Genomic DNA, 15,028 nt, shown 5'->3' on the forward strand with positions numbered 1-15,028 from the left:
GGACCTGAGAGAGGAGAGCGAGCCAGCAGGCTCTCCCGGAGAGCCGGGTGTAAGGTTATTCTGATTGGATTCCAGTTGTCTAATTTAAGGTGTCTACTGCTAGGGGTTGTCTAGGACTACACCTGTCGGGGAAAGACCTTGATTTGAAGGTGAGTTGTAATAAGTTAAAATCACAGAATATACTGAGTTGGAAGGGACCTGTCAGAATCATTGAGTCCAGCTACTGGCCCTGAGCACGACACCCCAAAAATCACACCATGATTGTGAGTGTGAGGCATTGTTCAGATGCTTCTTGAACTCCGCCAAGTTCAAGACCACTTCTCTGGGTTAATGAAGTTAATGTGTAGCAGCTTTGTCCCAGAGAGCAAGGACTGAAAGTGTGACCACGGAATCCTTTCAAGTTGTGTCCTTGTGTCCATGCTATCCCAGAGCTGGAATTTTTGCATCCCTTGTGCTCAGGACAGGTAGGTATGGAGGGCCTCAGGAATTGTCCCTTCTGTAGTCTCAAATAGAAATGAGCAGAAAACTCCACAGTCACAGGGCTCTTTCTGTTCTTGTCTGGGAACTTGTCTGGGAATGGCCAGTGTACCAGGGATGTAGGAGAGGCAGAGCTCTTCATGTGGCTGGAAGCAAGCCTGCTGGGCTCCTCTTTCCCAGCAGCTGATGTGGCTAAAATTCCCAAGTTACTTTGCAGTTTCTTTCATCACCATTAAGAAAAAATACCAGTCCAGGATTTAATTCTGGGAGTAAGGGGAAAAAAAAAAGAAAAAAGGGAGTGCAGGTGTTGTCTATGTTTTTAATGACAAATGCAAAAGAATAGAAATTAAATTAATAATTTGTATATGCATATGATCTGCCTTTATTCCACTAGAGGAAAATGCTGAGGCGTTGACATTTAATCTGGATTTAAAGGACAGCCATATTTAAAAAGGGCAAACAAGATTCTATAACTTAACTGTTATTATCTCACACAAGATTGCCTGGACCACTCCTCTGTCTTTTGTTCTGTCTTAAAAAGCATATAGCTTCGATATAAATATTTCAAAGATGAGCAGAGAGAATAGTTTAGGGAGTAGACAATGAGATACTCCAGCGTGAAGAATGACTGAAAAAATGTAAGATTGCCTTAAAGAGGATAAGCATAACATATGAAATTATGTTATCTAAAATTATTTGTACTACAATTAAACTCATTCAGAACTCCAGTTTGTTCAGTTCTGAACTTTGTGCATTTTATTATAGGCTATAAATTTAAATATGGGATATTTTTTAGTAATAGATATAATTAGATCACAGAATGCATTGATACAAGATACTTTTGAGCCCAGAAATTCAGCAGAATTTAGAAAGTAAGTGGATTCAAGCAGAATGAGAAAACACAGGATTATATTTTTACACACATAAGCAATGTCATTGGTGTTTAAAAACCTCTTCTGTAGTTCTGGTCAACTGAGCTGGTAGGAGCCTTCCACAGGTTGTGCACTGTTTCCTTATGAGTTTTTAAACCATTTCTGTAAACAAGGATTTAGCCTTGATCAGTATCTGATGCACTGAGGCCTTTAAAGTCCAGTTTTGAATATTACATACTCTGACATATCTCTGGTTTTTCCTTTGGGGTTGTTGGTTCTTTTTTTGTTGTGTTTTTTTTACTTTTTCACTTGTTACTCTTTGGTTTCTATAGGTTAGACTTCATTATTTCCTTCAGATCATCTAAGGGAAACCTTTTGAACACTGGTCCCATTGGCGGTTTTAATAACTTCATTTCAGTAGTAATGGTGCCTGACTGTTAAGAATATAAGGAAAATTATACAAAAACAAGATGTCATTTCTGGAGCCATTTATAGACTTCCCTGTTTACTATTATTTCTCCCTTGGCTTGCCAGGGCCCGGATTAGGTGATATAACAGATCAGCAGCACTCATCTGTTCCCTAACTCTCATGACCTCAAAAGAGAGAAATGCTGCCAGCCTTGGCCATAGGTGTTAAGTCTGTTTTACCAGCTTGAGTTTAGAACCCTAGACTAGTGCATTTTAATAAATTGAGAAGGCTTTTCTGGGCCACTGGAAACCATCTGGAGGTTTAATAGCTGCCCCCAGAGGGGCACATCTAACAAGGGCTTAATGTTCTTTTGGACCCAGCTGGAAGAATGATGCTGAAAAAAATTCTTTTTCCCTGTCACAGCCCCTTGGCAGATTATCAGAGGTACAGATCTCACTTCAGGGAAAGCCTATGGAGTACATTTTTACCCTCTACCCTGGGAATCATGGTGATGCTTACATCTCTTAATTAAAATTGCTGCATTCTGTTTACCAGGGACATTTGGGTATCCAAATCAGTCAATTGGAAGATCAATTGGATTACATTGGTACATTCTGTGCACACCCTCTTTTAATGTGATCTTGATTTGATTTGGCTTAATTCACTTCGAAGTGTGGTTTAAGTGGAATTTCAGAAATCATACGTTTAGGAAACTGGGCTAACTTAGTTATGTAAGAGTCCATTTGACCACAAGTTTGAAAATAGTGGTGTAATTTAAATTATGTAATGAAATAAAATATCTTTATTATGTTAAGATTCATGGACTGAAAACCTCTCACCTGTGTGTAAGTTTCGTGTTTCTCAGCAACTTTGCTAAAATCAGATTTCTGTTTTTCTCCAGAAACACATACTTTGCCCCCACTATGTTAATTGCTTAGCTTACTCTCTGCTGATTTTATGTTCATTTTTCCGAATTATACTATCAATGTTGAACTGCAATATTTTCCTTTTATTAGACAAAGTTCTCCTGAGAAACAGCTCCTCTTTCAGATAGAGTATTATATAGAATAATAAACAGGACTAGATATCAAGAAAATATTCTACAGGAAGTGCCTTGTTTTAAACAGACTGAGTTACTTGGCCTGGTTTCTATTACTTTTATTGGAATGAAATGCTTCATTTGCTTAGAGTTTCAACAATTATTACTAAGATGGTTACAATACAGCTTTTTAGGTGTATTTGAGGAAACAAACTTTTTTTTTTTTTTTTTTTTTTTTTCCCCTTCAAGTCACTGATGGAAATGTGCAAAGAACTAAGCTGTGGGCAGTCTTCAGTATTATTCCATGTGACTGTGAAATCAATGTAAGGCAGCTTCACAGAAACACTGAGAAAATGTCTCTGTCCTTTCTTGTTTATCCTTTGAGCATCCAAAGCTTTATCCTGTTTTAAAGCATAGATGGCTAAGAATCTGTCCTGTGCAGAGCTTGGCTTTTTTGACTTTGATAGTGTTTTGTGTTCTTCAAGGCTTCCCATGTATTTTCCAGATGAGTTTTTCCTTGTACATAATAATTAATAGAATTGCAGGTGTGCAACAAAAAGACACATGAAAACCAAATTATACTGTGAAGAGAAAAACATTGACTTAAACAACTGTCAATCTTTATTGATAATCTATTATTTTTGGCACATTAGCAGAGGTAAGTTTTGAGGAGAGATCTGAAGAAATGGAGAGTTAGAGTTTCACATGCTATTATTTATGTAAATTATTTGAAATATTGTAAGTGAAATTAGAATTCTATTTTGTAAGTCATTTAAAAAATCAATGGCACTGAAGCTGGATGATTCATTTATGAGTCAGTTGCAAACCCATAAAAACCTCACATTGAATTTTTGGTTTAATAATTATTTATAGGAATGATGACCAAACTCTCTAAAGATGTACTAAAAATAAGATTATCTTATATAAAACGGTCAGCCAAAACCTCAATGAAATTATGTGATGAAATCCATATTTTTATATTGTTGGTTCCTCAAGAGTCATTTACAGAAAAAGATCCACTACTTCTAGTTCTTCTCCTAATCTGAGCCTTCTCAAGCTGAATGAACTGTTTATCTGGTTCACCTACAGCACAGTGGTTTTGCAAGTAAATGAATTATTTTTCCCAAATAATGCAGTATTAATACTTGTTTACCTCTTCAGGTAAAACCTAGACAAGCAGATAGAGCTTACAGTGTTCTTCAAGACCTTTAGAGAAATGAGATTCACCAAGTTTCTCTCTCCTAACATCTGCCACAAGAGGAATTTTGGAAACAACTGTGTGTTTTCCAGCTAATGATAGATAACACGATAACAGCAGCAGCTCTCTTAAGTAGCCAGCTTTTCTACCATTACAGAGCTTAACCAGTAATTCTACCTGGAAGTCTTAAGTCAGGAATATACTTAACTAGTAAGATGTCATAAGCATACAGGAAACTGTACTGTGAACACGATGCCATCATAATTTCTATTTTATTTACTAGTTTAACTGCATTTTAATCTGGATTGCTAAAATTTTATTTTCCCTCTTGGACAGAAAGTAAAGAGAAATCTGGTCTGATTTTGAGATGTCTGTATTGTTGATTATTTAGGCCTAAACAATCTCCAAGATCCTTGTATTTTAAATACAAGTTGTTGGGAGGAAAAAAACTCCTTGAAATATTCTTCTACTCCTCAGCCATAAGGAGTACTGTTGAACTTTGCATGATGTGCTTATGAGAAAAGGGAATGTAGTATGACAGATTCTGTGGCTCATTGAGGCCACATGTTCATTTTCAAATCAATAGTAGCTGTAATTTGTATAATAGATTCCTGGCATGTATTAAATGCACTGTCCAAATTCTGATTTTGAGTTTGGTGTTTAGTAAGCAAAGTTGACTTTTTTGAAAGAGCAAACTGTTGAAAGACTCTCCTCCAGTTTTTGTTCCCATTATCTCATCAGGAAGGAAAGGACATCTTTAAAAGTACTTAAGTACCAAGTGAGTGACCCTTCTCTGTTGGAATGCCGCCCCACTAATGATGCAGAGAAGAAAAACAGCCATTTCTGGCAGAGTTTGCAGGATCTCTCATGCCAAACAAAGAAAAAAAATCTAAAATGCCTGGTAAAAATAAATATCACTATGAAATTCTGGCATGGAAAGCATTTCTGACGGCCAAGGCTTAGCTCATCCTGGGGGGTAACCCAAAAAGGCCTGCAATTTTCATTATTTGTTTCTACTTATTGAATGTTCCTTGCAAACATAAGCTGCCAGACTCTGTTATCCATTAGACAAGGTGTCTGTGTGAGAAAATGATAATAAGTAAATGGCTTTGTGTGTGTGCGAGAGAACAGGCACACCTTCTGTAAGTGGGAGTGAGCTGTTGTTTCTGGGGGTGGAGTGAAGCTGTAACTCTGATGGCTGCAGTGGCCAGCTCTTGTGGGAAAGGTGCATAACTTTCTGTGTGCAGAACAGAGATTAATCACATGCAAAGTACTATGAAAATATTTTGTCTTATAAAATCTGCATAGAAAAGCAAATGATGGAATCAAGGGGAAAAACCCAACAAAATGAAAGAAAGAGGAGATCACAGATTTATTAAAATACTGGAATTCTTGCAAAACAATTCTTAATTCTGTCTGCTAGCTACTCAAAAGGGCTTTTGGAAGACAGTGCTGCAGAGCCCTGCCACTCCACAGGAGTTGCAGTCAAAATATTTTTCCAGCAAAAGCACACATCTGTAGCCTGGTGATTCATTCCATAATATAAGAGGATATAGTGATAAATGTTTTTTTCTTTTGCTACATGATGCTTAAGGTGTTTTCAAGAGTAATACCTTTATGGAGTGACTAGGGGAGAAGGTATAATGGTTGGAGTACTCAAGAAGAAAAGCAAATCACTTACTGAGAGAGGATATAAACCAGCTGAGACTGAAACAGTAAATGAAGATTATGGCAATTAATTCTAAACAGACTAGAGGAAGCATGGAACATTTTTCAGAATATAGTAGAAAATTATTAAGTAACCTAAGTAATTTTTAGCTGAGGAATGTTTTTTAATTTTTCTTTTGATTTGTTAACTTTATCATTCTAGTTTCTATACCACAGCAAAATTCAAATTCTGCATTTGAATCTGATAATAACATTATATATTAAGAAAATAGCCTTAAGATTCTAACTTTAAGTGTTGAATTTTACACTATGTCAGTAAAGGAAGAGGTGTTCCTTGAATATGTAAAGTTTAGATGTGGATCAGAGTTTTTCTAAAATTCTGTGACTAGATATTTCTGATACTTACTAAACATACTCAGTGTGCTCTAAGTTATGTGAAACAGAAACAAGAGAAACCTGTAGTCTCTATGACATGGTCTTCCCTGTGCATTATATGTGTTGAGTTTTGCTCAAGTTTCTGATAGAGTTTGCAACAACTCTGCTGACCTAGAATGAAGCACAAATGAAAATGCAATACACAAACCCTGATTGCCTTCAACTCTTAGAATGCTAATATCAAAGTTTCTAAAATCCTAATCTTGCAATGATATGGACACAAGTATGTGACTGGGAGGGAGGCTGGATGTGTGTGCATATGTGTGGGTGACTCATGTGAAGAGGGTGTGCAAGTCTGGATCTTGCTCCCACCTGTGCCTTTATTCAGGTCTCACCCAGTACTCCTAAGGAGCAATTAATTTGTTCCCTCACTCACATTTATCAAAAGCTAGTATGACAGAGGGAGAGGTGTTAAGAGGTATCTCTGATATAGCCACCCGATAGGAAAGCAGATGGTTGACATCTTATCAGAAACACTCAAGGGTTATATCTTGTTTGTGTTGGCAGGACTTGCCAGACCCATCAGGCCAATAAAGTATTAGAAGTGAATCATCTTCAAAAAAGAAAACTCTCTTTATCATTCTGTCTACATTTTTACATCTCCACAGTGGCTTCTGTGAACAAGAAAGGTGTGTGAGCTGAGAAAAAGATGTTTATGTCTTTCACATCTATTCCCATGACTACTTGTTTCTTTACAGGCCCAATTTATGTATTCTGGTTTTTTTCAGAAAGGAAAAGTCAGCCCATTGAAGATATTCCACATACTGAGAGATATAAGTTCACCTTTCTTTCTGATTGTGTGATTGATTTTTACCACAAACATCTTATCTGAGTGCAGAGACTATTGATGGAAAACAACATTAATAGCTGGAAGTCAAAGAAAAACACACGTCTTCAGTTCTTTAGAAAGTGCTTCTCTGTGGAGTCAAAAATTAATTTAGGAGACACAACTTGCTACTTATCCATTTGAATGTATTTGGGGAATAAAGGTGGCTAGGCTTCTGTCTTCAAACTTAATTCTTTTGCTGGCTTTTAAGAGAACATTTCCCTTTTAAGCTCTTCCTCTTTTCCTTTTTTACTGTGCCAGAATCAAGGTATTAAGCTGTGCAGTTCCTAAGGGTAGGCCATAGGCTATCTTTGCAATGTAGACATTGTGCAAGGCCTGGATAATTGCCATTTCACTACAGGGAGGAGTCTCATCAGGAATAGAAGAGGGTGTTTATTTGCATTATTTTTACATAGAGGATGTTATGGAACCAGCACAAGAAGGAGCAGAACCAGCTTTCAAAAACACAGGGAGAAAGAAACACTTGAAGAAAGTTTTGGTTTGGTCTGTTGTTTGATTTTGGGGTGGGTTTTTTTTTTCCTATTTTGAGAGTCAATTTACTTATGGTTTTGTTCTCTTTTCTCTCTTTTTATTTTTTATTTCTTATTTTTTTCTTAGGAAGATTAAAGTGCCTTGGAGGTTGGTTTCCGTCCCACCTTCTAGACATACACATGAAAAGGGAAGGGGTTAGATGAATCTGTACTTTGGACAACACATTACAAAGGACCTTTTGCAAGATTCTTCATATCTCAGCTTTTAAATGTAGCCGTTTAATATAATCTTTAGTTTTCCTGATCTGAACTGCAAAGTAGAATTAATAGTGGTCCTTGAGATGATCACAAAGTTTCCCAGAACAAATGTGAAATTGGAATGCTTAGAAAGCAGCAGTTAATGAAAGGTGAAGAAAATTAAGTAACACATAAACTCTGACTTGCTAACCTGAATTTTATATTTTTGTAAATGAAAACAAGTGGTAACACTGAAGAAGATGGCATATGGTTTTATTAAGAATAAGTGAGCAGTAACTTGAGAAACACTGTAGGGGACAATGGTGACAGTATTTGAATGTTTATGACACCTGTGAGCACCTCTGGGTACACAGTAGTAATGCCAGTACTTAGAAAACTTAAGGGAAGGCAACAAAGGAAAATGTGATAAAATAAAAATATAAATCAATGTTAAATTTTCATTTAATGTATTTAACAGAGAAATCATAATTTACGAATTAAGTAACCAGATACAAAAGCTGACAATTCCTCAGCTCTTTGGAAAATTAAACTAGTTCTTCACATCAGTGAAGTTGGATACACAACTATCCTGAGTATGGGAAAATCTGACTTTTAGCTTACCTGGTAATCCAAACTACCACCTCTTTAGTTCACTGGTGGTATGGAAGAGGGAACTGATGTAGGTAATGTACCAGTGGAGTAACTAAAGAAATTAAAAGGACCACTGGAAAATCTCATGGTCTAATACCTGTAATTTTATCTAGAACTTAGAGCCCTGTTGGTAATATTTTGGTGTTTTCCTGGCTTTTCTGTTTATTTAGTGGAGCTTGCTAGTAAAACAGAATTTGATCAGAGTGCAGAGTTTGTAATTATCTTTCCAGTCCAATTTCCTGAACTATATCCATTGTAGAACGCAAGATTGGTAGGCGTTCCAAAAGATCGCCTAGTCCAGTCTATACGGCATCAAGACTAAACATATCAAGGCTAGTACCAGCATGTTTATTGAATTGTGTTCTCATAAAAATCCAGTGGAAGAGATTCCACAGTCCCTCTAGACAGTCTGCTCCATTTTTTGTTGAAAAATCCTCAGTTGGAATGCTGATCAGAAAAATATTTTAAGCATTTCTTGTTGCAAATGAAGTTGACTCTTTCATGTCTTTCTACTGGAGCCATAGAGGATGGCTGATGAACATCTCTCTAATTAGCTCTTATAAATATCAGAAAGCTGCATCTGTCTTAAAGCTTTTATTTCTTGACTAGGCATACCTAATTCTTTCAGCTTCTTCTCAAAGTGTTTGATTTATACATTTATTATTATTATTTTCTTGTTTCTCTTCAGTTGTTTTTATGTTTCTACGGTGTTCAAGCAGGACCAGACATACTACCCAATGGGGGCTTCAGTATTATGCGAATTTTAGAAACCAAATCGTCTCATATATGACACACCTGTTCAGATGTTCCAGAATTCAACACATTCCTGGCAGTGCTGCTGCATTGTTGGTTTATATTGTTTGTAATCATAAAATGCTGTATTTCTGTCTAGTCCAAAATTCAGTGCAGTTTATTAATTTTTCATTCTGTTTCCCAAGAATAGCATGTTTCTAACTACTGTGGTTTACCTTGTTGGTTTTTGTGTAAACTGATCAATTTGCCAATAGGATTTGGGGTGTCTGATCTCATCCTTCCTAGTGTTTTCAGCCCTTTGCCTTTGTTTTGAGGTTATCAGTTGTCGTGGCTCAGATTTTACAAGCATAAATGTTGCATTGTTTAAGTTGTCAGTGAACATAGTAGACAAAACAGAACTATAGATGCATCTAGAAACAAATCTGAAGTGCCTTTGTCTTTTGATGAATAATGACTAATGACCACTGTGGTTTCCTTCTATCAGATGCTTGCACATTTTCACGTATCTGTATTTAAAATGTTATTCTATGAAAGTGTCTTGTGAGATGATGCCGAAAGCCATACAAGGTGTATTGTGTCTGTTGCCTTCTGTTCACACAGCGAGCTTTACCTTACTTTAAAAAGGGAACTTGTTTTAGCACAAATGCATTTTGCCCATTTTTCATGTGTTTTTCATTCTAGTAAATTAATTCACTCTGTCTCAAGTATTTAAAACACAATTGCTCCAAACCTTTCTGAACACAACAATTAAGCTACCCAATGTGTCATTCTCTTCTAGGAAACTTGTGTGAAGAAGCATGAAAAGATAATTTAAATCCTTTAAAAATACTTTGATAGGTAAGACCTACACCATTTTTTCTTTCCCTCCCACCCTTTCTTTCTTTAAATCTCTTATTAAAATCTCTACAGTTTCAAGATAGATGAAGTGTATTTTCCCTAATAATCCTACCTCATTCTGGTCCCTTTCTTCTTTTTCTAATGACACTATGTTCTTGGTTGTCTTTTTCCTGACACAGGTTTGTTATTTAAAAACACCCTGAAAATTATGCAAATTATTAGTATTATTTCATAGCACTTATTTTCTATCATTGGATTGGTTTATTTCTCTAATGTTTCTTTTTGGAGGGGGATGTATCCGAATTATGCCCCAAAATGGTTGATAGGATAATAATCTCCTTCCTGTTCCATTTATAATGACTGGTGGAGGTTTTTTTGCTTGGGCATGTTGTCATATAAATGAATTGTTAATTATATTTTAATTAATTCTTTCTCATCTGTCTCACAATACTTGCTTTATATATCATTTATCAGTGATCTATAAATTATTGCAGGTTATTTAATGATGTTCCTCCCTCGTAGGTGTGGATAGGAGCAAGTACCTACTGGGTAGGTTCAACCCATTCTACTTGTGCATGGATTGAAGTGTATTCTGATATTTACATAATCTTAAAGTTGTTTGGTCTGAAAGAGGCAAGACCAAAACATATGGTTAAATTTTACCAACATTATTTAGCAACTTTTCTACTTTTGTCATAAATATCCATTTTACACCGCATAAATCTACTTTATAATTATTCCTCAAAGATCCCACATGTAATCAGGGCTATATTCAATCAAAGTAATTATCAACAGGTAGGTAATTGAGAAGTTTATAATATAAATTTTCATCTGTTCAAATGCAATCTATTTAGGAGATTTTTGTGAAAGATAATACTATGTGCTTCTCTGACATTTCACTAGGGGATTTCAAAATTAATAATAAGGCAGAGATACAGTTTAAGGAAGTTGAGTTTAGAGAGGAAAGTGATTTGCCAGAATACAGTGCAGGGTGCAGAGGACTGGTGAACACATTTTAATAGAGTGGGTAAAAACATTTGTTCCCTGGGGAGAAAAGAACTGAAGAGCTAACAAGTGAATTTGTTTGTATTTAGGACAATATTTTTTGAGGGGCTTTTGTTTCAAACACAGGAAAATACTGATCTCAACAGCTGACTGTTCCATGACCTAAGTATATAATTATCAGGAAGTTCTGGGCCCTGCTTCTGTCCTTCATGACTCTCAGTACTTCAGCACCTAAACATCTAAAAGTTTCTCTGAGCCTGAAGTTAGAAGGACTCCTCTGAGTTATACTACCTGATGATCTAGCCTTAGTAGAGAATATAATTAAATTAATTTTGGTTACATTGCTCTGTATTTTAGGGAGATACAATGGGGGTTTTGCATTCTAGTCAGTCAGGCAGTCAGTGTGAGGTTATTGTTTTCTCTCTCTCTTAACCCTAACCCACTATTCAGAATTCTTACCCTTCAACCATCTTAAACTCTGGTATCTTGTAGTTTATTACTTTACAATAATTGCATATACTTTCTGTGCTTCAATCTGTCACCGATTCCAAGTCAGTATTAAAATAGTGAAGTTTTTTTAATCTCTACACCTCAACAAGTCCCTCTTGACTACCTGTATTTGTTGTTACTCTTCTGCAACTTTGCGCACTTTGCCTATTTTGCACTAACGTGGATTTATTCCTATCTTGAAGAAGTGGTTCTGCATATAAAGAAAAAAGTCTGCTTTTTAAAAACTTTGGTGGCTGTGTACGGTAGATTTAAACATGGTTTGCTGCTTACTGTTTCTTCTGGTGTTCCTGCTCCTGGGAGTTCTCCTCAGTGAAGCTGTGTTGGATTATTTTCTCTTTCCACTGAGCACAATTTGTCAAGACTCAATCCCTGTTATAATTTTATGTTGACATTTTTAATAATACCCGTTGTCTTCACCATTTTACACTTAATTAATAAGAGTGGCATAATTCTCTCCATCACATGCTGTGCCATTTTCTTACTCTTGTGATTGTTTAAAGGATGGGATTAATTACAGCTTCCTCTAGATTTATCTACAGGAAGGCTTTAAACAAGACCTTTTCTATTACTGGCTCTTTGGTCTCAATTTGACAAAATTCTCATCTTCCCCTGTGGTCTGGGTTTGGACTATCCAAGTCAGCTTTCTGTTTGAGTTAATACTTTGAGATCAACTGAGATTATTTATTTAACAACAGTTCCTTGCGTTGTCAACCCTATGTATTAAAATGTCAAATCATACCAAAAGGATCATAAAACTGGCTAAGGGTGATCTCCAGCCTGTCTGCTTTTTAATGCAGCACAGAACAGAAGGCACATAAGCTAATCGTCCAAGTGTTAATTTCTGTTCCTGCAGGAATCAACCCTGAATCTTTTTTTTAGGGTACCTGAGGTTCCTACATAGTTAGCTATTTTTGGACACCGTTGCTATAAGGAAAATAGAATATTGTCTCGAACGGAGGGAAAAAATAGACGTTTCTCATAGGTAGCAATATGCATGCTGGGCAAAGGACTCGTGAATGTTTCCCTTTCGAAGGGAGTTTGGGAAATGGGGACGGGACGGGAAGAAGGGCTCTGCGACTTGTCCTGGGTACAGCCTAGCTGGCACAAGTCGGGAAGCGGTGGCAACGCGCTGGGACAGGAGGATATCGGGCAGCCCTGCGGCGCTCCGCCGAGAGCCCGGAGCAAAGTTCCTTGGCGATGCTGCTGGAGTTGGGACAGGGAGAGCCGACATCGACGGCCCGGAGCACCGGAGCAGCTTTAGGAAGGGCTTCTCCGCCCGCGGTGAGGGAGCCGTACCCAGGGCAAGTCCGGGAGCTCTGGGCTGGCTTAGGGGTCTCTCCAGTGACGGCCCCACGAGGTGGGGAAGGGAGCCGCGTGTCCCGCGCGGAGCCTCGGCGGCGGGACCGCCTCTGCCTCGCCGAAAGTTTGCGAAGTGCCTCGGCGCTGGGGGGAGCGGGGCGGGGGCTGCCCCGGCGGGGCTCCTCCTTCGGGGCCGGGCCTGGGCGGGCGGAGCGGAGAGGGAGCCCCCGGCCCCGGAGTTGCCGCGGCTGCGGACGGAGCGAGCGGCGGTCGTGCCGGGGCGCTCCGCGCAGGAGGAGCCCGCGACGTCGCTGCGGGCGGCCCGGGCGCGGGGCCGGGGCGCTGCCACCATGAGGCGGCGCGGCGGGGGTTGTCTCCTGCCCGCGCCTCCGCAGCTCCTGCTGGTGCTGCTGGGAGCGCTGCTCCGCTCCAGAGGTAAGCGGCTGCCGCGGCACGCTCTTCCCCGCGGCAGCGCGGGGGGCCCAGCTGCCGTCCCGGGCTCGGCGGCGGCGATCCGTGCCCGGGCGGAGAGCCCTGCCCGGCCGCGCCGCTCACCTGCCCGCGCCCGCCGGGCGGGGAGCCCTGCCCCGCGCCGCCGCGCTTTGTCCGCGCCCCGTCCCGCGCCCAGACGCGGGGCTCTCGCCTTCGCCGTGTCCCGGGAAGAGTGACCCGGCAGGCCGGTGCGCGGGTCGCGGAGAGGCGCTGCCCTGGCCAGCGGGCTCTCCCCAGCGGAGATCCCGCAGCGCCCACGCGGCCGCTGCTCCCCGCGGAAGTTTGGCGGCGGCGGGCGCGGGCTTTGTTCCCGCGGTGCGAGCGGCGGGCCGGGCCGGGGCGGGCGCGCAGGTTGCCTCGCAGGCTGCCGTGCCCGGCGTGTCGGGACAGCCGCCGCTCCGGAGCAGGAATGCAGCCGCGCACCCGCCGCGACGGGCCCCTTAAAGGTACAGCCCGGCTCCGCGGTGGCGCCCCGGGCTACCTGCCTCGCCTCGGCGGGGACTGGGAATCCTCCCGCAGCGCCCTGGCACAGCGGGGCCAGAGCAGGAGTACCAAAAATAGTGACGAGGGGAGGGTTTCGCTGCGCTCTTGGCTAGCCGGGAGGTAGTCCCATGAAGTCTCGCCATGAAAACTTCAGCTTTGTGGTTGCTCTGTCAACTGGCATCTGCTTTTCTTCGTTTTGTGCGGTGGTTCTTGATTTTACAAGTGCGCCCGGTGGAGCAGAAAGCATCTAAACGGTTCGGGAGATTGTTTATAAAGAATTAGAAGGCTTTTGGGGGAGGGGTGTGGAGAGGAGATACGTACCTCATTTCTTTCCCTTCATTGCTTTGGCAGCTGCTGTAAAATTTCACCCATCCGTTTTCTGATGTGCTACTCTGAAATTACAGGAAGCATTTGCAGTAGTGCTGCTGACCTCCATCATTCTACATGTATTGCCCCTGGGGCAGAATCATAGGGAGTTTGGGTTTCAAGTAATACTATTTTTCTTCTAACAAAAAACCTAAATGCAGGCAGCTTTGAAGAATGTGCTAAGGCAGCTTGGATAGACTGACTTGAGAGGGCTGTATTTCCGTGTATCAGAAATCCTACTTTTTAGGAGCCAGAAGTACTCTTGAGTTCCCAAATGCCACACAGATACTTAGCTGCTCTCTAGGAGTGAGAAGGATCTAAAAGATACATCTTAGTATAGGTACAGATCTGGATGTGTTTTATTTTGGCTGTTACCCAGGTGCTCCTAGTTAATGTGTCTGGGCTGTTAACAGCCATGTGGGGGATGTCTGATTGTAAAATGTAAGTTTGCTAGTAAGTGGTTGTTCCTTGATGTCTCTAGGATGCTTTTTTTATGGCAGCTTGTTTCTCTTTCAAGTAGTTTTCCCATCAGTGCACTTTTGTGTATCCTCTTGTCAGATGACTGTACGTTTATGACTGGAGGTATTGCTGCTTCTTCCTTCATCTTCTTTCCTTCATCGAAATAAAAGCAAATAAGGACACAATTTTGAAATAAGGACACAATCCCTGAGCAATCTTTTTCCTATTTGAAGCAAGGAAAACCAGGAGGAGATATCAGGACAGAGGTGGCAAATACCAAAATTTGTGATGAGTCAGTGTTCCTCCACTTAGCTAGAAAATTTTCAAAGGTGTCCCTTAGAAGTACCTGCCGGGGTGGTGTGCTGTCATAAAACATCCACAGAAGTTGCGATGCCAGGCAGGTAAGTTGTTAGAAACACTTGGTCATTTACTGCTCTGCCTCAGTACAGGAGAGCTTAAAGCAAACAAGTCTACAAGACTGACCTTTGACTCTTGTAGTGGATAGTGGCAGATCAAACTGG

At 40.3% G+C, this 15,028-nt stretch overlaps 1 protein-coding gene across 1 annotated transcript in view; it reads left to right on the top strand.

The window, feature by feature from the left end:
* Positions 1-12,424: 12,424 nt before the first annotated feature.
* LRP4 (LDL receptor related protein 4) overlaps positions 12,425-15,028 on the top strand; it is an 84,472-nt gene continuing 81,868 nt past the window's right edge. Inside the window, exon 1 of the mRNA XM_086895153.1 lies at positions 12,425-13,142. Within this exon, the coding sequence (XP_086751279.1) occupies positions 12,425-13,142 (718 nt within the window). The remainder of the gene's footprint in view (positions 13,143-15,028) is intronic.

Source organism: Cyanistes caeruleus, chromosome 6 (genome assembly GCF_971803275.1).
Source record: "Cyanistes caeruleus chromosome 6, bCyaCae1.hap1.1, whole genome shotgun sequence".
NCBI lineage: Eukaryota > Metazoa > Chordata > Aves > Passeriformes > Paridae > Cyanistes > Cyanistes caeruleus.